A 22441-nucleotide genomic window follows, 5' to 3' on the forward strand; every position below is an offset into this window, starting at 1 on the left:
GGTGAGGAATGGATTTAAGGGATTTAAGGATCCACAAAGTCCCTATTCTGTCACTTAAAAAATTTCTTGATCTGTAAAGTTCAGTTAAAGTACCCATGTTGTATGCTAAACAAGAAGTTAGAATATATAATTAGTATTGAAGCCTATAAGAACAATTGTCATAACGTGAACAGTAGTACTGAGAGAAGGAAGAAACAGTTTGTCACTCAGGCCAAGTATGCCAGGTATACACACACCCCCTTTACTGGGCTCATGCCAGTATCACTCCAACTGTCATGCTTTCCTAAGAAGGTAATCTACTCATTGAGTTTGGGAGCAGGATACTGCTGGACTTTGAACATCTGTGTAGTTCAAATAGCAAATCATTATACATGAATAGCTAACTACTATACAAACAAAACTATTATCTCATTAGCTTGGCTTTTATGTAAGATTGCATGCTGCATTTTACAACTTACACATTTAAAAGTGACAGACACCTAAAACAATATTAAATTGGATCTATCTATACACTTAACCAAAAAGCTGACTATTCCTAAGCCAATCTACTGGCTATTCTATATACTTCCAAAGTACGAATGGCATATAAATATTCTGTGCTGTGAGTAGTACATCTGTTTTTAAATTCACATCAGAATAGGGGCAACTGGCAGGCTCAGTGGGTAGAGCATGTGACTCTTAACCTCAGGGTCATGAGTTCAAGCCCCAAACTGGGCCTAGAGCTTACTTTAAAAAAGAAAAATCACAACAGTACATCTAATAGCCCTTTAAAAGATGACACTGGTTCTAAAGAAACCTAAATTTGAACAGCTAAGCCACCTAAAACTATAGGTACCATAACATCATAAATCTAAAACTATATAAGCACAGATATACCCAGTTCTTTAGCGATTATGAAGAGTTGACTTCCATACATAATTGTACCATGAGATTAATTATCTAGATTCAACAGTGAGGGCACTTTGTAACTGCACTGAAGAAATATAATTAACCTGGGGGGGGGTGGTGGTGGTGGAGAAAAACCGATACATTTTACTTTGATAAGATTACAAATTTATTTCCAGTAAAGATCCAGTACTTTATTACTATAAACCTTCTTGATATTGGTACTTAAAAAGAAATAAAAAATGTTTTAAAGAATAAAATTTTGGTTTAGGGATTACAAATAATAAAATATACTTAGGCTATTAAAGCACTTATCTGATAAGACTATCTATTTGCTTCTATTTCATCATTCATAAAGGGACCTGAAAAATAAATGAGAAAAATCAAGTTGTGAGTCATTAGTATGTTCTGCTCTTCAAATTAAGATTACAAATTAACATTTTTCTCAGTTTGTAAAAAAAAAAAAAAAAAAAAAAACATTATCCAAATACTATTAAGAAACTAGAGGGGATCCCTGGGTGGCGCAGCGGTTTGGCGCCTGCCTTTGGCCCAGGGCGCGATCCTGAAGACCCGGGATCGAATCCCACGTCGGGCTCCCGGTGCATGGAGCCTGCTTCTCCCTCTGCCTATGTCTCTGCCTCTCTCTCTCTCTCTCTGTGACTATCATAAATAAATTAAAAAAAAAATTAAAAAAAAATTATAGAATATTGGTGGTATCAACAATGAACTACATAAACTTATTAGAAGACTCTATTGTCAATTCTATCTAGCCTGATTTATTAATTGGATGTAAAACCCACTCAATTTACAAGAGGCTCTTCTTTGGGGAGTGGTAGAAAAACAATAGCTGTTTCTAAAATTTACATGGGAATGGAAATTAGCCCAAACAATTTTGAGTAAGTTAGAAGATAAGGCCCATGCCACATGATTTGAAGACATATTATTAACGTAACAGAGGAAGTCTGAAGAGACTCACAAATATGGTCAACTGACAAAAGTGAAAAGGAAATCAGTGGAGAAGGTAGTGTTTTTCATAAATGGTCAACAACTGAACATCTGCATGCAAAAACAAACACCAAAAACCAAATTATACCTTCTACCACATACATCAAAGTGATCATACACAAAAATGTACCTAAACTAAAACTTTCTAAAAAGGAAGAAAACAAGATCTCTGAGACTGGTTTAAAAAGGAGTTCTCGGGCAGCCTGGGTGGCTCAGCGGTTTAGCGCCGCCTTCAGCCCAGGGCCTGATCCTGGAGACCCGGAATCGAGTCCCACATTGGCCTCACTGCATGGAGCCTGCTTCTCCCTCTGCCTGAGTCTCTGCCTCTCTGTCTTTCATGAATAAATAAATAAAATCTCAAAAAAAAAAAAAAAAAAAAAGGAGTTCTCAGATACCATACGATAGCATGATACATGAATAAAAACCGACAAACTTGGGGATCCCTGGGTGACTCAGCGGTTTAGCACCTGCCTTCAGCCCAGGGCATGGTCCTGGAGTCCCGGGGATTGAGTCCCACATCGGGCTCCCTGCATGGGGCCTGCTTCTCCCTCGGCCTGCGCCTCTGACTCTCTCTCTGTCTCTCTCATGAATAAATAAATAAATCTTTAAATAAATAAATCCTTAAATAAATAAATCTGTAAATAAAATAAAATAAAAATGGGCAAGTATTGGGGCACCTGGGTGGCCCAGTTAAGTGTCCAACTCTTGACTTCAGCTCAGGTCATGATCTCAGGGCTGTGAGTTCAAGTCCTGTGTAGGCTCCAGTGCTTAAATCTCCGGGGGGGGGGGGGGGGAGGGGAGAAAAAGATTCTCACTCTGCCCTTCCCCTGCCTTATCTCTCTTTAAAAAAAAAAAAAATACATATATATATATATATATATATATATATATTTGAACAGACAATTCAAACTACAAACAAAACTATCTTCTTAAACTATACCACTCCTCTTAAGAGATCACAATATTTATATATATCTTTCCACTCCATAAATACCCAAATCTTTAAAAAGTAAACATGGGTACTATGGTTAATACAGTAAGGTTGCTGAAGAGCAAGGGTCCTTAACACATCTTGAGTTTGTGTGTGTTTTTCTTTTTTTTTTTTTTAAAGATTTTATTTATTCATGAGAGACACACAGAGAAAGGCAGAGAAATAAACAGAGGGAGAAGCAGTCTCCACGCAGGGAGCCCAATGCAGGACTTGATCCCAGGACCCCAGGATCATGACAAGAGCCGAAGGCAGACGCTCAACCACTGAGTCACCCAGACGCCACTTGAGTTTGTGTCTGAAGTATAATTTGAACTTTCATTTTTTTTTTAAACTTTTTTTTTTTTTTTTTTTTATTTATTTATGATAGTCACAGAGAGAGAGAGGCGCAGAGACACAGGCAGAGGGAGAAGCAGGCTCCATGCACCGGGAGCCCGACGTGGGATTCGATCCAGGGTCTCCAGGATCGCGCCCTGGGCCAAAGGCAGGCGCCAAACCGCTGCACCACCCAGGGTTCCCTGAACTTTCATTTTTATTATGTGGAAACACAGAATTTTAGGAAAATTCATTTAAATAGGGAGTTCAACTACATAATCCATATGGGAAAGGGAATTATTAAAAACTTTTAAACAGGAAAAAGCCAACAAGACTTCAAGACCAATGTTTGCTGAGAATTATTCTTAAGATATCACCAAGGACAGGTCTTGGGTGGTTCAGTTGGCTAATCATCCCACCACTCTTGGTTTTGTCTCAGGTCATGATCTGGCAGTTGTGGGCTGGAGCCCCCCCAGCCTCTGTGCTCAGCACAGACTCTGCTTCAGATTCTCTGCTTCAGATTCTCTCCCTCTCCCTCCTGCTCACTCTCAAATAAATGAAATCTTAAAAGAAAAAAAAAAGCATCAAGGAAATACTAAGAATTTAGAGAAAGTGAAATGGTATATAAGAACAGAGGTATAAAGAGTTTGATAAACTATCACCTTTAGTGCATTGGCAGGTTTGAGTCAGCAGCAACTAAGTGATAAGACTGAATGCAAACATTTGGATGCTTACAATATAGCATGTTGCCAGAAAATATTAAATATAAACAAGTTAAATAGCATGTAATTCTTTACCCAGGTTTCCCCTGCCATCTAGAAAAACAGAAAGTAGAAGGTTCCTAGGAAACCATTCATAAGCCAAAATGCATAAAGTAAAGAAATTACCATTAATTTTTTTTTTTTTTTTTAATTTATGATAGTCACAGAGAGAGAGGCAGAGACACAGGCAGAGGGAGAAAAAGGCTCCATGCACCGGGAGCCCGACGTGGGACTCGATCCCGGGTCTCCAGGATCGCGCCTGGGCCAAAGGCAGGCGCTAAACCACTGCGCCACCCAGGGATCCCAAAATTACCATTAATTTATACTGAAAAAATTTTGAGCATTCCCAGATCTCCAAAATAACCTTTCTTAGTGTTTTCTGACACCTCTGCATGCATCTTGCTAACAGATGCACAAAATATATTGAGATAAAAGGCAGATGCTCACAGACACAGTTCAAAGGTATGCTGGCTTAACACAGTGTAGTTCCCAGGGAAGGAGCCTTGTACTGCCACTTTCCCTGCTAGGGTGGCATGCCAACAGCTTGCTGGAAAACACACTGAACAATTTTTGCTTTTTTGTTTTATTTTTTTTTTTTATGATAGTCACATAGAGGAGAGAGAGAGAGAGAGAGGCAGAGACATAGGCAGAGGGAGAAGCAGGCTCTATGCACCGGGAGCCCGACGTGGGATTCGATCCCGGGTCTCCAGGATTGCGCCCTGGGCCAAAGGCAGGCGCCAAACCGCTGCGCCACCCAGGGATCCCAACTTTTTGCCTTTTTGAAGTAGACTAAAGAGATACCAATGTAAGTCCTTTAAAAAAAAAAAAAAATATATATATATATATATATTTATATATATATATTTATTTATTCACGAGAGCGGGGTGGGGGGGGGCAGAGACACAGGCAGAGGGAGATGCAGGCTTCATGCAGGGAGCCTAACACGGGACTCGATCCCAGGTCTCCAGGATCAGGCCTTGGGCTGAAGGCAGACACTCAACTTCTGAGCCACTCAGGTGTCCCTTTAGGTCTTTTGTTAAAAAAGAAGTGGTGTAGGGCACCTGGGCGGCTCAACTGCTTAAGCGTTTACTTTTGGCTCAGGTCATGATTCCAGGGTCCTGACATTGGCCTGGGCTTCCTGCTCAGTGGGAATCTGCTTCTTCTTCTCCCTCTGTTCCCCTACTCCCCACTCCGCTCATGTGCTCTAATAGGTGAATAAAATCTTAAAAAAAAAGAAAAAAAGTGATGTAATATGAACATTTGTGAGGTTTTTAAAAGATTTTATTTTTAAGTCACCTCTACACCTAACATGAGACCTTAACTTATAACCAACCTTGAGATCAAAAGTTGCACACTCTACCAACTGAGCCAGGCAGGTGCCCCATGTGTGCAGGTTTATGTACTAATACATATACTGTGTGTACACACACACACATACACTGAACTACAAATGTGTTCTTTGGGAAGGAGAAAGATACATTCTAACAAATAAGGAAATCTGGGAGTTTCCTAGAGATCTGGCGAATGAAATCTCCAATGAATTTAGGAGAAAAACACTGCAGTTGCCAATATTAGCAGGAAAAAATTTCTGCGATGCTAATAACTGAAACAAAGTAAAAAGGCTAATCTATATATGATTATGAGGAACAGAATCTAGAGGACAATCAGAATGCCTAACGGTTTCTCCACCTGATTCAAAGAACTAAGAATTCTCCACAGATCTGAGTTCACAAGGTCTGAAGTGAGGCCCAGGATTTGTATTTTGAATAAGTATCTGGTGTGATGCTTGTGAATACACTAAAATTTGAGAACTACTGATTTGGATTTAGTAAAAGGAGAACATAAGAGAGACAGTTAAAAGGTTTTAAGAGAGGAGATTTCTGTTAGAAAGCTTAATGGAGAATGAAGTTGTAGGGCATGATGATTATTGATGAAAACTTTTCTTCACTGAATTTTAAAAGAAACCCAGGTCTTAAAAATAGGAACACATACCTAGATGATGAAAAGGGAAGCTTCTGCTAGAAACTTCACAGAAGTTTCAAATATCTTATGATTCAGCATCAGTTTCCTGAACATTTCCAACATGAGGGTGGACAAAATGCATAAATGCACAGTAAATAGCACCTTTCATATTTTACTGACAGGTCAAGAAAGAGAAACATAGCTCTGACTTAAGACAGGTCAGGTCAATTTGGTCAAAGAAAATTTTATAGAACTTGGTTCTACACTGCAAAAGAACCTTAATACAACATTCTTTTATCAGCAAAAAGAGGGGATTCAGGTTTACAAATCATGTGCCACTAACACATTCTATTAACACCTAATTACTTCATTTCATAGGAGAAAAAAGTAACAAAGGTGCCTGACTGGCTCAGTTGGAGGAGCATGCAACTTTTGATCTCGGGGCTGTGAGTTTCAGCCCCACAGTGGGTACAGAGATTACTTAAATAAACTCGGAAAAAAAAAAAAAAAGGAAAAGTAACAGTTAATTCATCGCGTATAACTAAATGTTCTATTTACTATTTCAGATGCAAATGAATTCTTAAAATCATTTTAATGCAAACTCTTCCCCCAAAGATACCTAATATTCACGATGTAGCCAATTTCTATTTGAATCACCATTTGACCTTCCAACTGTCCCTCCTACTGAAAAAGGAGTAAATGTGGTTGAATGGAAAGTTTTCCATATTTCTAGAGGATAAGTCTACTAGAAATGAACACAGATCCTTCCTTCACAGGCAATATAATGATTCATTCACTAGCTGACATACATTTGACATGGAAAGCCTAAAGGCAAGCCACAATGTTGGCAAGTCATGTTCGAATTATTTCTGACAACAAAAAGTTTCTTTTCCTTCCTGGCAACCCTTTCAGGATATGAAGCCAAATGAAGCTTTCTGACAAATGACTTCACTTGTAAACACGATGTGCCATCCCCCTCTCCCACCCCATCTAGGTATCTGGACAGCTTCCAAACTAAAATTCAGGAGAGATGCTTTAAACATGAAACTCAGGCTCATCTACTCCAAATCCATTCTTTCCCCTAAATGGAAATCTGACAAAACAGGAAGTACTTGGCAGCATATAGGAGCAAGTTCTGTAGCTTATGTATTTACTGGTAACAGACTAGTTTTTCATCACCGTGTAATAAAATGCAGAACTTCACATTTAAGAGGAAAACAAAAAATTTGCCTTGGTTACCACAGTTCCCTTGGCAATTTAAAGGTCTTAAGGACAGTATCACATAGGACACTGAAGAATAAGAAACAGGAAGATGGCTTTTATTTTTGTTATAGTCTTTCAAGTCTCCCCCTGCCACCCCCCAGTCCTGTCGGTCAAGATCTAAAAGCCACTAAAATTATACAAACACTGGGGGCAATTCTAGGACTACATAAAACTAAGAAATACAAAGATTGAAAAGAAAAAAAATAAGATTTTTGGTTTGGTTTTAGGGAACCAACTTAGGGGGAAAGATTTTGTTTATGCTTCCACAGGATTGGATAGCCCTAAATACAAATTCATGTAAGTCCCTAAGTGGGCCATGAGACTCAGTAATACACTACCAAACATACCATAAGCCAACAATTTTTTGTTCCTTACCTACTTTGAAAATAATTTGAAGCAACTTATTATAAAGGCGCTTTGCAACAGAAATTATATTTGAAAGAATAAATGTTCAAAGTGCAAAAGAAAAGGTGACCTAGTAGAAGGAAAATGGTAGTTTTGGGCTATGCCAAGAGGGAGAAAATAATCATAAAAAAACACTAAACTGGGGATCCCTGGGTGGCGCAGCGGTTTGGCGCCTGCCTTTGGCCCAGGGCGCGATCCTGGAGACCCGGGATCGAGTCCCACGTCGGGCTCCCGGTGCATGGAGCCTGCTTCTCCCTCTGCTTGTGTCTCTGCCTCTGTCTCTCTCTCTGTGTGACTATCATAAATAAATTTAAAAAAATAAATAAATAAATAAATTTAAAAAATAGGGTTAAAAAATAGGGTTAAAAAAAATCATGTCAGTCATAATAGGGTTAAAAATAGGTTTAAAAAAAAAAAAAAGGGTTAAAACCCCGCCTGCAGCCTAGGGTATGATCCTGGAAACCCGGGATCGAGCGCCACATCGGGTTCCCTGCATGGAGCCTCTGGCCTGTGTCTCTGCTTCTCTCTCTCTGTGTCTACGAATAAATAAAATGTTAAAAAAAAAAAAAGAAAAAAAGAACTACCAGAGAAAATACTGGAGAACACTGTACTTTCATTTATTGCATGTGGGCAATTTTACACACACAAATGCAAAATAGAAACTTCACTATAATGAAATTAGTGGTCTTTCTTAGCTATTATTTCAGATATCTATTTTATCACACAATGAAAGTATTTAGAATGCCTATTAACTAAAACAAGTGAGGTAGATACGACATTAAAGCTTCTATTAGAATTTGATGCTATGTGATAGGAATTCCATGGGGGGTACGCCTGGGTGGCTCAGCTGTTGAGTGTCTCAGGGCGTGATCCTGGGATTGAGTCCCACATCGGGCCCCCTGCATGGAGCCTGCTTCTCCCTTTGCCTATGTCTCTGCCCCTCTCAGTCTCTTCATGAATAAATAAAATGTTAAAAAAAAAAAAAAAAAAGGAATCCCACAGAATAGGAATAGCAGTACTTCCTTAAGTGATAAAATTAATGAGTTAATGCCTGATATACTGGATTCAGAATCTCGTGCTAAATATCAATTAACTTTTCAGGGACACAAAGATATTAGAAGTAGGCTCAGAAATGCTTATTTGAAAAATATGATGCTGGATTGAAACTATCAAGTGTATTAAGAGCTGTAAGTATCTAGCCCTGTGACCTTTATCTCTAAAAGCAGATACTCAAGCAGAGTAATGTATCCCAGGTCACAACCAATGAGAACTGGCTTATGATTAGAACACAGAACAAATGGTTTTCAAATCCAGGGTTCCTATATTAAGATGATTATTCAATCAAACATCCCACTGAACTACTGTAGAAATTCTGAGAATTTTTGAGCTAAGGGTACATACTTGCCATTTTAGCTTTATGAATGCCTAATGTGAGCCTGTTATTTTAACTTATCTCATTTTCCACTATTCTCAATTATTTCAAATTTAGAGGGCAAGACCCTCTCAATATTTCAGTAACTGAGGACCATGTTAGCGTCCTCATGAAATCTCTCACCCAGTTCCTCTTCTGACTACCCCTACTTTCCACGCCTAGAGGCATTATGATAATAAGAAAATATGTTACTTGTAAAGTGAAATTACTGATTCAGTCAAGTGTCTTATACTGGCAGAAGATATACTCTAAGCCCTGGCCAAACTTCACAAATTTGGACCACTGGTAATAAGGAAGATTGGTGGGTGGGCATATCTGTGAAAAATCAGTTATTTAAAAAAAAAAAAAACAGAACAAAACAAAACAAAAAACCTAATCCCTCTGGTGGACCGATATGCCACCTTTAAAAAAACAGCATGAAAATATTCCAATGAAATTCTTGACCTGTGGATAGTCTTCCCTAGTGAATTACATGTTCTCGAATCTGACTTAATTCTAAAACCTCAAGTGATCAAATTTTAAGTGATCAGGCAAGATGCTCCTAATGTACCAACACTGACAAAGCATATTTTTACTGGCATGCATTTGTCTAATGAATATCATCACCTTTTAGGGACGCCTGGGTGGCTCACTGGTTGAGAGTCTGCCTTTGGCTTAGGTTGTGATCCCAGGGTCTTGGGATCAAGCCCCACATCAGGCTCTCTCTGCTTCTCTGTGTGTCTCTCTTGAATAAATAAATTTTTAAAAAGAAAAAAAAAAGGAGTATCACCTTTTAGGGGTGCCTGAGTGGCTCGGTCAGTTGGGCATCTGCCTTCAGCTCAGGTCATGATCTCAGGGTCCTGGATTGAGCCCTGCATTGTGCTCCTTGCTCAGCAGGGAGGCTGCTTCTCCCTCTCCCTCTGCCTGATGCTCCTCCTGCTTGTGTTCTGTCAAATAAATAAATAAATCCTTAAATAAATATCACATTTGGATTGTATATACTTTATAAACTTTCCCACAAATGAGTGCCTACTAAGTGCCAAGGCTTGTGACAGGTTCTAAACTTACTAAGGTGGGTAAGGTATGTTCTCTGACTGTAAGGATGTCCTAACTTAGTGAAGGACATTTAAATGAATAAAAAGTTAAAATGTAAGATACAAAGTGACAGGAATCATGTTAAGAGGAAACATATGGAATTCATATGGACAGATTACCTATATAGCTGTAGAGGTTATTAACAAAAGTTTAAAAAACAGAGTTGACTATGCGGGGATAAGGGAACATTCTAGATTGTGGGAAAAGTGTAAATAAAAACAAAGATCAGGGAAAACAAAAACTTTGTATATGGAAGCCATGACATTTTTAGTGTAACTGCAGCAAATTAGTCTGGAGAGAGCGATATGAAAGGTCTAGGATGGGAGGCAAAGAGTCTAGATGCTTTATTTCTGTATATAATGTATTCTTTTAAAAGCTGCTGGAATGACAAATAATATTTAACAGCATTATATATAATAACACCACTATAATATCTGATAGCTTCCTAAACCCCTGGCATTACTCTAAGCACTTTACATGTATGAACTCATTTAATACTAATCCCAACATTGTCAGGGAGTTCTACATATATTATCCACATTTTACAGATGGGGCAGAGAAGTTAAGAAATTTGCTGTAAACTACCCTTCCCACAAAAACCCTGGTCATACCTGCACATTCTAAAGCTGGAAGTATCTTCTTTGCTATCCCTGAGCTATTTTTAAAAGCTATCATTCTAATGGGGGCATGGACAAGGCCTAAATCCTGTAAGTAGCTCCAATCACTTAATCTTTGAGAAATAAAAGATACCAAAGGGATTAATAAAAAGAAAAGCAATGAAAACATACACATAACCATATATTCATTATAAACTAAGCATGCTGAAAATCAATGCACAAATGTTTCTGAATGTATTACTTTTTCCTCAGTCTGTAAAAATAGATTGTGTCTTCTAACTCAAAGCCAACACTATGATGGGAAAAATTTTAAATACCTAATTATTTAAATGAAATCAAAGACTTTTTTTTTTTTTTTTTAAAAGATTTTATTTATTTATTCATGAGAGTCACGGAGAAAGAGGCAGAGACATAGGCAGAGAGAGAAGCAGGGTCCCTGCAGTAAACTAGATGCAGGACTTGATCCCAGGACCCTGGGATCATGACTTGAGCCGAAGGAAAATGCTCAACCACTGAGCCACCCAGATGCCCGAATTACATATTTTAAAGACTCTTGGCTAAACATTCGTGCTCCACACATATCTGTTGCTGCTCTTTATTTTGTTAAAAATGAAAGAAAATACACAAAATCTAGTCCACTGAGAAAGAGGAGGGAAAGATATTTTTTACCCCATGTATTTGAGTAATTTAAAAGCAAACATGTATTTTCTAAGATATTATCTTAAAACTGTATTTTTTTTTTAATGAAAAACTGACCTCTTCTTCAGTTTGAGAATCATCTGGTTTCCCTGCAGTTATTTTATGTTCTAATCCACTTTAATTTTTCAAATTGTACTTTATTTATTAATTTAAGTAATCTCTATACCCAACTCAGGGTTCAACCTCACCATCCCAACACTCCAAAACCAAGAGTCACAGGCTCTTCTGACTGAGCTAGTCAAGTCATACTTTAAAGATGAAAAATAAGAAAACCTTGATATATGCAGTAAAATCTAATCGAAGAATGGAATTAAAATTCAAAATACAGGAAACAATGTTAGGTAGAGCACTTGCCTTGTCCCAGTTAGGGAGCTCATAGGCACTTTGACAAAAGAATGGCTACCAGAAATTTCCAGCTCTAACTAGCAAGTTTAAAACTGATTTCATTTTCCTTACTAATCAGTGGTCTTTCCTGACCTTCCAAATTTGTTAATAGTATGCACTATCCCCTGCTCTTTAAAACCTAGAGTGTTTTTTCTTCTTCTACAATCAAATAGAGATCAAATGCTATCAACTTTTTCTTTTTCCCTCAGGATCTCTTACCTATTCCTTCCTCTCTCCAGGTCCTACTCTAGTTTCAAGCATACTGATGCACTGCAACAGTATCTTTTTTTTTTTTTTTTTAAAGATTTATTTATAGAGAGCACACTTGCAGAATGGGGAGAGGAAGAGGGATAAAAACTGAAGCCAACTCCACACAGAGTCCAAGGCAGGGCTCAGAAGACAGTATGGAACACTTTGCACTTTGTTAAGTGCAGCACCTCCCACTGCAACAGTATCTTAACTGTCTCCCTACTTCCAATTCCTGTGTCATTTCTTCAAGTCACACTGGACACTGTTTCCAAATGATTTTCTAATAGTACATCCTGTGTATTTTGTACCCCTCAGTGTCTATCCAAAAACCCTCAACAAAAATAACGAAAATTAAAGTTTATATGGAAGAATATCTGCAGTAAATTACTATTAAATATATAATAGTCTCAAAGAATTAAGAAATATCGTAACTCCTACATAAATGGACAGAAATCCTGAAGACAGATCTTGTCTATTAGTAACAATCAGGAAGTGAAATTACAGAAAAAGGTCCCACTTTACTAGTTAACAACAAAAATATTACAGGGAAAAGGAGAGCTCAACATATTTTGTACCTAATTAGCAAAAATGATTAGAATTATAAGCTACCCAACGCTGACAGTCCAAAAAGACAGAATATAATGGATGCACATAGATATTATAGCACAATACTGAAAAAAACCAGAAACCTAAAAGGTCAAGCAATAGAAAGAAGCCGAAGATGAAAGAGTTTGATGGAATATTTTCAGACGTTAAAGTTTTAACAGGGACTGTGTGGTCACACTGAATGCTCACTACAATGTTAAAGGAGCGAAGAAAAATAAAAGTTAATCTAGTACTAAAGAAAAATATGCATACAGACAAGGAAGAGGGAAATTTTAGAAATCTGATGTTAGAGTGGGATTAAAAGTGATTTTTTTTTAGTTCCATTTTGATTTGTAAAATTTGAGAATAAAACAAAAATAATTTTCATTTCCAGTTCACATCCCAGCTTTCAAGTCATCTCTCAAGGTTCCCAAACCTGTAGAGAGGACAACGACCCCATATAATTCTGATGTGCAGCTAATGCTAGAAATGTGGACGAGTTTGCCTCACGAAATTTTCTTAACATAATCTTCAATCACCATCCTTTCTAAACTTGTTTACTAACTAGCACCAAACAGCTTTTTAAATATAATTTTTTAAAAAAGATTTTATTCATTCATTTATTTATTATTTCATTTTATTTATTTATTATTTATAAATTATAATAAATTTATTTATTTATTTATTCTCAGAGGGAGAAGCAGGCTCCATGCAGGGAGCTCGATGTGGACAAAATCCCAGGCCCTTGGGATCATACCCTGAGCCAAAAGGCAGATGCTCAAACACTGAGCCACCCAGGCATTCCAGTATAAATTGTATTCTGGATCACAACTTCCCATCCACTAAGAAAGCCTAAGATCTTCCCTTTTAATTTTACAAATTATAGTTCAACCTTGAAGAGTCTCCAATGATCACTAAGTAAATTTCTTTTTCTTCTGCATTATAAAACAATTTGGCGTGGGGCACCTGGATAGCTCAGCTGGTTAAGCATCTGACTCTAACTGGCTCAGATCATGATATCAGGATTTTGAGAATAAGCCCTGTGTCAGGCTCTGCATTAGGCATGGGGCCTGCCTAAGATTTTCTCTCCCTCTGTGCTCCCCTCTAATAAAAAAAAAACCCACAAACTCAATTTGGTTTTTATTTATTTTTAAATATTTTATTTACTTATTCATGAGACCCAGAGACACAGACAGAGGGAGAAGCAGGCTCCATGCAAGGACCCCGGGACTCCAGGATCATGCCCTGGGCCAAAGGCAGGCGCTAAACCGCTGAGCCACCCATGGATCCCCTCAATTTGGTTTTTATAAAACAATTAGATGCAAGGTGCCTGGGTGGCTTAGTTGGTTGAGTGTCTACTTTTGGCTCAGGTCATGATCCCAGAGTCTTGGGATCAAGCCTTACATCAGAGAGCCTGCTCCTCTCTCCCATTTGTGTACTCTCTCTCAAATATATAAAATCTTAAAAAAAAAAAAAAAAAAAAAGATGTGACTGTATACTGAACTTTAACAAATTATTCTAGTAAGCCATGATTTAAATCTTTAAAAACTTACCTAAATTGATTGAATCTTTTCAAATAAATATATTAACTTTCCACCTTTAGGTTTTCTTTTACTAAATTTCTTAAGCATACATCCTTGCCATGTAGAAACATCACCAGATACCCTAGATCAGCTTGACTCCAAATCCTAAAATGTCACTCTAGTTTGAATTACATGTGGAAAAAACCCTAATAATCTATGCTACTACAAAGCTATAAAACTAGCAGTGACACCTAAGAGAGCAAAAGACTATACAGGGATTGCAAAGATTGCTTTGTTAACAAATGAGCAAGTTATGTAACTTTCTAAAAAATAGCGAAACCATTAGGAAAGCAGGTACATTCAACACAGCAATCTGTTCTACTTCTCAACACATTTACAGAAACTTTAGGTGGAACAAATGCGATCATTTTTTGAGAAATATATATCTTGACACACACACAACAAAGACACACAAACACACACACACATATATGTAAAATAGTAATAGCCGATCTTAGTTACTAAATAAAATGTAAGTAAAACTGCATACCAGAAACAGAATTTTCAACTGCAGATCCAGGTCTTTTAAAACTGGAACATGTTCCTTCATTTTCCCACAAAATGAGGTTTATTCTAAAAGACAAAGACTTCCTTTAGCTTTGAGTATGCCACAGTCCTCAGAATATAAGACTATTTTATAATCTCCTTAAAATACAAAGAAACAAAAACTTCACTTCTAAACACTTTTACTGATGAGATCTCTGTATGTCAACTATTTTAACATGAGCTCAAAAAAAATCATGAAGATGTTCAGTGTTCAGTAATTAAAAAATCCATAAATGGGAACCACATGAATGGATAAACAAATCCATAGGAATATTCTAATTTTGAGATTTCAATGTAGAATACTACCTTAAGAAGCTAATTACATACTGTCCTTTGAATCCTTAACCAAATAAATAAAACATTCTGCTTTCAAAATAGATTTTCATAATAGAAACACTATTAAAATTTTTGGTGATTTTGATTTTGTAGGTAACATTATTCTATTACTTTGGGCTCACTGAAATAGGTTACAAAAACCAAATCTATCGTAATGAATTTTCTCTCATTAATATCTAAAAGATGATCTAGTGACTGTTCAGTTAATATTCATCTACAGTCACCTTCCATTTGTACATCATAAAATCCTTAAGAATTCTCAATGGGCTCTCTAAACCTGCATTACATTAGCAATTACAAATCAGTTCAATACTAAAACAAGTATTTGGATCATTAAAAAAATTCTGAAGGATAAGACAGCATCTGTGGAACATTACAAGTTGTTAGAAAATTATTACTTTTTTTTTGAAAATTATTACTGTTAAAGAAAACATTAAGTTGGTTTATTTCACATATTTCACAAAAGCGCATACAGGTTCATAAGAAACACTGATAAAGCACCTATCATGTACCAGGTAGGGAAAAAGAAGAGTGATTAAAAACCTCATTTGCTGCCCTCTGGGTGTAGAGTCTCAAACTGGGCAAGAGCCTGTAACAGTTGCAAAGTGAATGTGATGAGAGACAATATAAAGGGTCCTATGGGGGTTCAAAAGCACCAAGAGAATGCACATAAAGATGGAAAACTTGAAGGAGGAGACATAAAAGACTAACTATACTATAACAAAGGTATTTGTTTTTAGTATCCTCTAAATGTCACTTCTATGTGACAAAATATTCCACTGTACAACGCCTAACTATTCTAGAATGAAAAATGCATTAGTTTTAAGAAATCACTTGGTAAAGTCCAATAAGATTCTCAAAATTATTTTACTGTATGTGTGACTTAAAAATTGTGATTCTAGGGCAGCCTGGGTGGCCCAGTGGTTTGGCGCAGCCTTCAGCCCGGGGTGTGAACCTGGAGACCCAGGATCCAGTCCCGCGTCGGGCTCCCTGCATGGAGCCTACTTTTCTCTCTCTGCCTCTCTCTCTGTCATAAATAAATAAATAAAAGCTTTAAAAAAAATTGTAATTCTACTTGAATAAAGAGACCCAGGAGAGAAAAATTAAAAAAGATAAAGCTAAAGAAAAAACGGGGGAAAAAAATAAAAGGGAAATGCACAACGAAGATTTGGATGTCTAGGTATTTTAGCCACAGACGTCAGTTCTCAGGCAAAATCTTTTGTAAAATATGAATGAGGATACCAAACATATCACTGCTATTCTAGAAAAACTAAGATATCAGATTATATAAAGTTTGGTACATCTATCTTATAGAATACTATGCAACCATGAAAAATGCTTTATAGGCAAAATGTTTCCCATATTCACAGTATTTTCCATACAGAAAAAAAACATGAATGAGAAAATGAGCACGACTAGAATGACCTTTATCTTATGAAGAAGAGAAACTCCTCTGGCATTATACACAACTACAGCACAGACTATAATTACCTTTTGGTGAAAGGAATACAAGAGATTTTTGTTTTTTTCTTTGGGTTTTTTTTAGTAATTTCCCAATGCCACTGACATGCATTATTTGGATCAAATAGTAAGTTTTAAGTGGAATTATAGGTGATTACCCCCTGGGAAGTTCAGCAGTATGTTGTTTTATTATTTTATTAAGATAAAATAAATCACTTCTCTTTAAATTTCTACTGACATATCTTTTCCACAAGCCGAGTTTTTTAATTAGGAAGAAAGAAATCATAAAAATGTTCGTATTATTCTCTGACAAAAATATTAATACTTAAAAACTCAGAAACGGGAACTCCATGAATGAATACATTTATATATATGTACTAATTTTGATATTCATTCTACAATATCACATCAGGAAGCTAATTATACAGATTCATTTGAACCCCTGGCCAAACCAGGCTTCTTTTAACCACCATTCTTCCATTTTGCTATTTACAGCTCTATTGGTACACAACACTGGTCCATAAAAACTTTCCCACACAATCTACCTAATTCTAAAGATTTTCACAAAAATTGTAACTCACCTCGGTTAATACTTAGGATATGCCACCGAGAGATCTTGTTTTCTTTGTAACAACTGCCAAAAAAAAAAAAAAAAAAAAAAAACCAGGTTGTTAAATCACACAATAGTTTCTAGTCTGGAGACCCACCAGCTCAACAGGGTTCAAAAGAGAGGTATTAGGACAATAACTTTAAGCAATTATCCAGACCAGTGTGCTTAGCTTAGGTCACTCAAAAATACCCACATCCCACTTTAAGTACTTTGGAGAGGAAACCACTGCTATCAATGAAAATTTTAGTTAGGTGGTTATTCTGAGTAAATTTAGTCAATGAGGATCATCGACGACGTTCCACATTTTAAAATTTCATTCTTTAAAACATCTTGCCAATTCATACTTCCTTTCTACCGTTTCAAATGTATTTTGTTCAACAGAACACACAGATTCTGCGAAAAGAACAAAACCAACGGCTGCCCTGAACAAAGTCCCATCAGGGACGTGCTTAGTTCAGGTGCTTTCGGTCCCAACAAAACCACTACCGTTTCCTCTTAGAGTAGCCTAAGCAAGCCTCGTCCTGAAGGGCACAGCCGCCTCTCAATGGTTAGAGTAGCAGCGTCTGGGCTTGCTCCCGAATTCCACACCCTGAAGCCTTCCGCAGTTTCCTCAACGCTTAATCGTGTGAGGAGCACGCGGAAATTATTTCTCCCGCCCACCTCCCCCCCCCCCCACGCAAACGGGTCTAAGCAAGCACCTTGCCTTCTCCCGTGTTAATTAAGGAGGCGCCCACAGCTGGTGACACTCGGCTGGAAAAATGTCACAAGTTCCCGAAATGCACTTCCAAAGGGAGGAAGAAGTGAGCGGAGAGGAGACGCCAGAAAAATCTCTGGAGAGGCGTGCACAGGACCAGCCTGGAGAAAGAGCCCTGCACGTCTCCTCCGCCCTTTTCTCTCGCGCGGCGGGAGAGGAAGCAAGCCTCGCCCCCTTTCACCCCGCTCCCCACCCCGCCGCAGCGGGACCTTACTCTGCCATGGCTGCCGCGCGGCCCGTCCACTTCCGGTGCCGGTGCCGCTAAAGCTGCGCCATCCCCCAGTCACCCGGACACCCACAGCTTCCAACCGACCTTTCTGGAAGGTCCGCGACTCCTCCGACCTTCGCTAGGTGCTGTCCTGGAGCCAACGGCGGAGAGGTGCCGCGCTCCCAAGCATCTGCGGGATAGAGACCCGGGTCTCTCCTCGCCAGAAACGTAAAATGCGATAGAGCTGCGACCGCCACCGCTCAGACAAAATGGCGCCGACAAGCCGGCTTAGCGCAGGCGCCTTGGAGAGACCCTGCCCCGCCCCCGTGCAAATCCTGGCCGCAGCTCCGGGTTCGATTTCCATGGGACACTTCGCCGCCAATCCTCGCGCCGGACTGCTCTTCCTGACCCCTCATCTTACCAATCAGTGCTCAGCCAAGCACATCCGGAGTCTCCTCAGCCAATCGTTTTTCAGGACCTGCTTACTCAACACGCGATTCTCCAGTAACGTGAGCCTTCGGGGACAGCCAATCACAAGTGGAAGATGTCCTACCTGCTGTTTTTCGCACCAATCCGTGGAGTTTCGTAGCTGCATCCAATGAGGACGGCAGGGAGCGAGCTCCAATCCGAAGCTCTTCGGCGTCATGGGCAGCCAATGGGAGTTCGTGTAGAAGCGAGTCTGCTCAACAGCTTGTTATTTGGTGGATTGTGGCAGTAAATCGGGCGAGTGGGGAACTGGGCGCAGGAACTGCCGCCGCGGCCGGGAGCGGTGCTGCCCGGACGGGGGCCCACGGGGGTCAGCGGGGCGGAGGACCCGGGGGCTGACAGCGCGCACTTGGCCCGCAGTTGGTAGGTGGGGAGGAGGGGAGCGGGGGATACTGAGCGGACGGAGCGGCGGCAGCAGCTCGCGCCGCTGCCCGGGGTCCCGGTGCAGTTGGGAGCTTCGGCGGTGGGGCGGGGGTGCTGGGCAAGCGGTGCGGCGAGCGCAGGGGAAGGGGCGAGGCGTGGAGCAGCCGCGGCAGCTGCAGGAACCGCCGGCGCAGCCGCCTCCTCGGCCGCTTCCCCGGGAAAATGGCTGTGGGGCTGGCCGCGCCGCTAAGTTTGCTTCCGCGCGGCGAGGAGCGGGCTGCTCGGGGGAGCCGGCCCCCAACTCCGCGGCGCGTCCTCCCCGCCGGAGTCCGTGGCAGGACCCGAGAGGGGCCGGGGGCAGGTACCTCTCCGGGCTGTACAAAAAGTTGAGGCGGGCGCGGGGAGGAGGCGGCGGCTGCCGCTGTGCGGCTCCCCTCCCCTCCCCTCCCCTCCCCTCCCCTCCCCTCCCCTCCCACACCCTCTCCCGGCCACCTCCCCTCCTCCTCCCCTCCCCGCCCCCCCTCCAGCCCCCCGCCTCGCGCGGGTCTCCCCTCGCTCTCGCGCGTCCGGGCTGAAGGCCGCGGCCCCTGCCCCGTCGGCGGAGAAGCGCTTCTCCTTTCTGACATGGTGCAGAGCGGAGGAAGGATAGCAATGGCGCCGTGACACTCCGCTGCCGCCACCGCGGGCCCGGGGCGGGCCGAGGGGGCCGAGCGGCGGAGGCGGGGCGCGGGCCGAAGTCGGGGTGTCGGGGCGGGGGGGGGCGGGGAGGCAGCGAGAGCTCGGCGACCCTGCCTGGGGGGGCAGCTGCGCAGCCCAAACGGCTCCCGGCCCTCTCCCAGAGCGCTCGGTGCTGGGGCTCCAAGTTGGGCATTTCGGGTCAAAGTGGCGAGCGCGGCGGGGGCGCGGCGGGCCGCTGGCGAACTCCGGGCCGGAGCGGGCTGCCTGCCCTTTGGCGCCCGAGGGGTTCTCGCTGCTTCCTCGGCTCCCGCGTCCCTGGCTGTGCTCCGGGGGATCCTGTCCCTCCGCTGGTGAGGGTGCAGCCCCTCCCCGCTGGCGTTTGTTTACTTTTCCTTGGGTCGCTCCCCTCTGTTGACTGATTCTGTGCCTGTCTTTCCCTTCCCCGCGGTTCTAGCGACGGAGGAGCGAGCTCTCGTGGAGCTGGAACCCCACAGATCGCCAGTAAAAATGAAGGTAAGTGGACTCGGCGCTCCTCTGAAACCTCGTGCCCTGGACACTGCTTGTCGTGAGGCTGGTACTGTGGAATGTCATTTTTTTTTTTTTTCTTTTTCCCCTACTCACAATTGATTCCTCTACCCAAGCAGCGCTTTCTGAAACTGAGGACGTGTTGAAAGGGTGAGAAATGATCATTGTGTCTAATGCAGTCAGTCCGGCCCCTCTCTGAAGCAGTTAGCACTTTGGAAAGGCTGCACCAGCCTTTCCATTGTTGTCCATTGGGCTAGTATTTTTAAACACTTCCTGTGTTGGCAGCACAACCTTTGCAGAAGTAAAGCTTTCGTCCTGTTTTGGTTCTTTGGGGGATTTTTTTTTTTTTTTTCGAAAAATTTTTTTTCTTCCTCCGTGCCAGTAGGATTTGCTAAGGAAGGAATATATATATATATGCATTGTGTAAGGGAGATAATCGTTTTTTCTGTGAAACAGTCTGTAGCTAAGATATTTGAAGGTGAACTGAAACTATTGTTTTAATTCAGTCATTGTAATAAATATTTTAAAACCTCCATTCAACCTAAAAGTTATCTTCTTCTGAAGATAGCTAATAGAGCAGACATATTTTGTGATGTTTAAAGGGAAAGGAAGTTGTAGCATTGTGTTAGTGCAGTGGCATTCAATGTTTCAGGTCAGATATTTTTTGCCAAAGTGTTGCTCTTTGAGTTGCGTTATTCGTAAATGCACTAATTTGAAAAGGTACTTGATTCCCTACTCATTTACTGTTTCAGCATATTAAACTCTGAAACACAGCATTTCTCCAAACTTTCTCTTTCTACCTCCAGGAAATGACACATTATCTTATTTAATGTTACTTGGGATAACTTATTGGAAAAGGGAAAGTCATTTTCTTCTCAAAAGTGTCGTTTCTGAAGTGTACACTGTTACCTTTGCACTTAGCAATATTGAATCGAGCCTATGTGAATACATTTAACTTTTGAAAAAAATAATAGGTAAAATGGCAAACTTAGAATAACAATCATTATGTTACTGTCAGGATCAAAATGAATGGTAGAATGAAATTCCCTATCTTTCAGTGTGTCATTCTGATCATGGCTGTTTGCTAAGAGTAGATGTTTTTTGGTAAAACTTTTTATTTTATATACCAAAAAGATTACTGTGATAAACTAGGTACAGCATCAAGTTTTGAGTCATTAGTTCGTATCTCTGCATTTATCAGCTGAATTTAGACTTAGGTTTTCTTTAATGTAGCTTTTAGCCAATGATTCCCCCAAATAGTGCTCTCCTTATCGAAAGGATTAGCTTCATTTCTTATCTGGTGCAGTTATACTGTATCCAAAAAGATACTGCCTTAATGGAGCTATATCAATAAACATTTAACTAGGTATTGTTAGCATTAATCTTAACAGCAATATTTCTTCTAATTTGAAAACAAAATTTTTAGGCCATAAGTAAATACCTTAATGTTTATGGAACACTTACTATGAATATGCCTTTTCTGGTTTTGGAGGGTTTTTTTTTTTTAATATTTTGTGTTATTATTTTTCAAGTAAGCTCTACAGCCACCACAGGGCTTGAACTCACCACCCTGAAATCAAGAGTCACATGCTCTACCATCTGAGCCAGCCAGGTGCCCCTGTTTGTTTTTTTAAAATATGTTCATTTCATAAATTATAGAATTGTTGAAACATTTTGTATCTGAAGATTATCATATGTCTTTACTGGTACTTCTCAGTTACAACTTAAAGTGTTTTTTGTTGTCAGGATATAGTTTATGTAGTAAAGGAATGTAATTGCTTGCTTTAGGGGTATTTTCCAAATTATTAATAATGTTCATAAACAGTATTAATGTTTTTACTACTTTATTTTTTTTAAAGATTTTATTTATTTATTCATGAGAGATACAGAGAGAGAGAGAGAGAGAGAGAGAGAGAGGCAGAGAGAGAAGCAGGCTCCATGCAGGGAGCCTGATGTGGGACTCCATCCCAGGACTTCAGGATTATGCTGTGGGCTGAAGGCAGGCGCTAAAACCGCTGAGCCACCCAGGGATCCCCTGTTTTTACTACTTTAAATACAGAACCTTTTAATGAGGCTTGAAGTTGGAGGAGGGAAAAGTAGTAGTGACATTCACATTTTATGTTCTTTCATCAGGCGGCGGATGAGCCTGCCTACCTGACAGTGGGAACTGACGTCAGTGCCAAGTACCGAGGTGCCTTCTGTGAGGCAAAAATTAAGACTGTGAAAAGGCTGGTAAAAGTTAAGGTAATTTTTTTTTTTTAATGAA

General features: G+C 40.2%; 1 protein-coding gene and 1 long non-coding RNA gene across 8 annotated transcripts in view; one reads left to right on the forward strand and one right to left on the reverse strand.

Moving 5' to 3' along the window:
• The window catches only part of LOC144320655 (uncharacterized), a 35630-nt gene extending 17195 nt beyond the window's left edge, over positions 1-18435 (reverse strand). Inside the window, exons 1-5 of one of the 4 annotated variants that reach the window (XR_013386255.1) lie at positions 18229-18426; positions 17133-17185; positions 14699-14781; positions 9787-9943; positions 1031-1247 (exon numbers count right to left, since the gene is read on the reverse strand). This is a non-coding gene — a long non-coding RNA (uncharacterized LOC144320655). Of the gene's footprint in view, positions 1-1030; positions 1248-2945; positions 5178-9786; positions 9944-14698; positions 14782-17132; positions 17186-18228 lie in introns of those variants that run through there. The other 3 variants (XR_013386258.1, XR_013386256.1, XR_013386257.1) reach the window with 3 other exon arrangements.
• Positions 18436-18753: 318 nt separating this feature from the next.
• Positions 18754-22441, forward strand: part of ARID4A (AT-rich interaction domain 4A) — a 68295-nt gene continuing 64607 nt past the window's right edge. Inside the window, exons 1-3 of one of the 4 annotated variants that reach the window (XR_013386254.1) lie at positions 18754-18972; positions 20105-20163; positions 22309-22419. Coding sequence is in view for 3 of the 4 variants with exons in the window: in XM_077909444.1 (XP_077765570.1) it covers positions 20158-20163; positions 22309-22419 (117 nt within the window). In the remaining variant the exon portion in view is untranslated. Of the gene's footprint in view, positions 18973-19686; positions 20001-20104; positions 20164-22308; positions 22420-22441 lie in introns of those variants that run through there. The other 3 variants (XM_077909444.1, XM_077909446.1, XM_077909445.1) reach the window with 3 other exon arrangements.

The sequence above is a fragment of the Canis aureus genome, chromosome 9, assembly GCF_053574225.1.
Source record: "Canis aureus isolate CA01 chromosome 9, VMU_Caureus_v.1.0, whole genome shotgun sequence".
Taxonomy (NCBI): domain Eukaryota; kingdom Metazoa; phylum Chordata; class Mammalia; order Carnivora; family Canidae; genus Canis; species Canis aureus.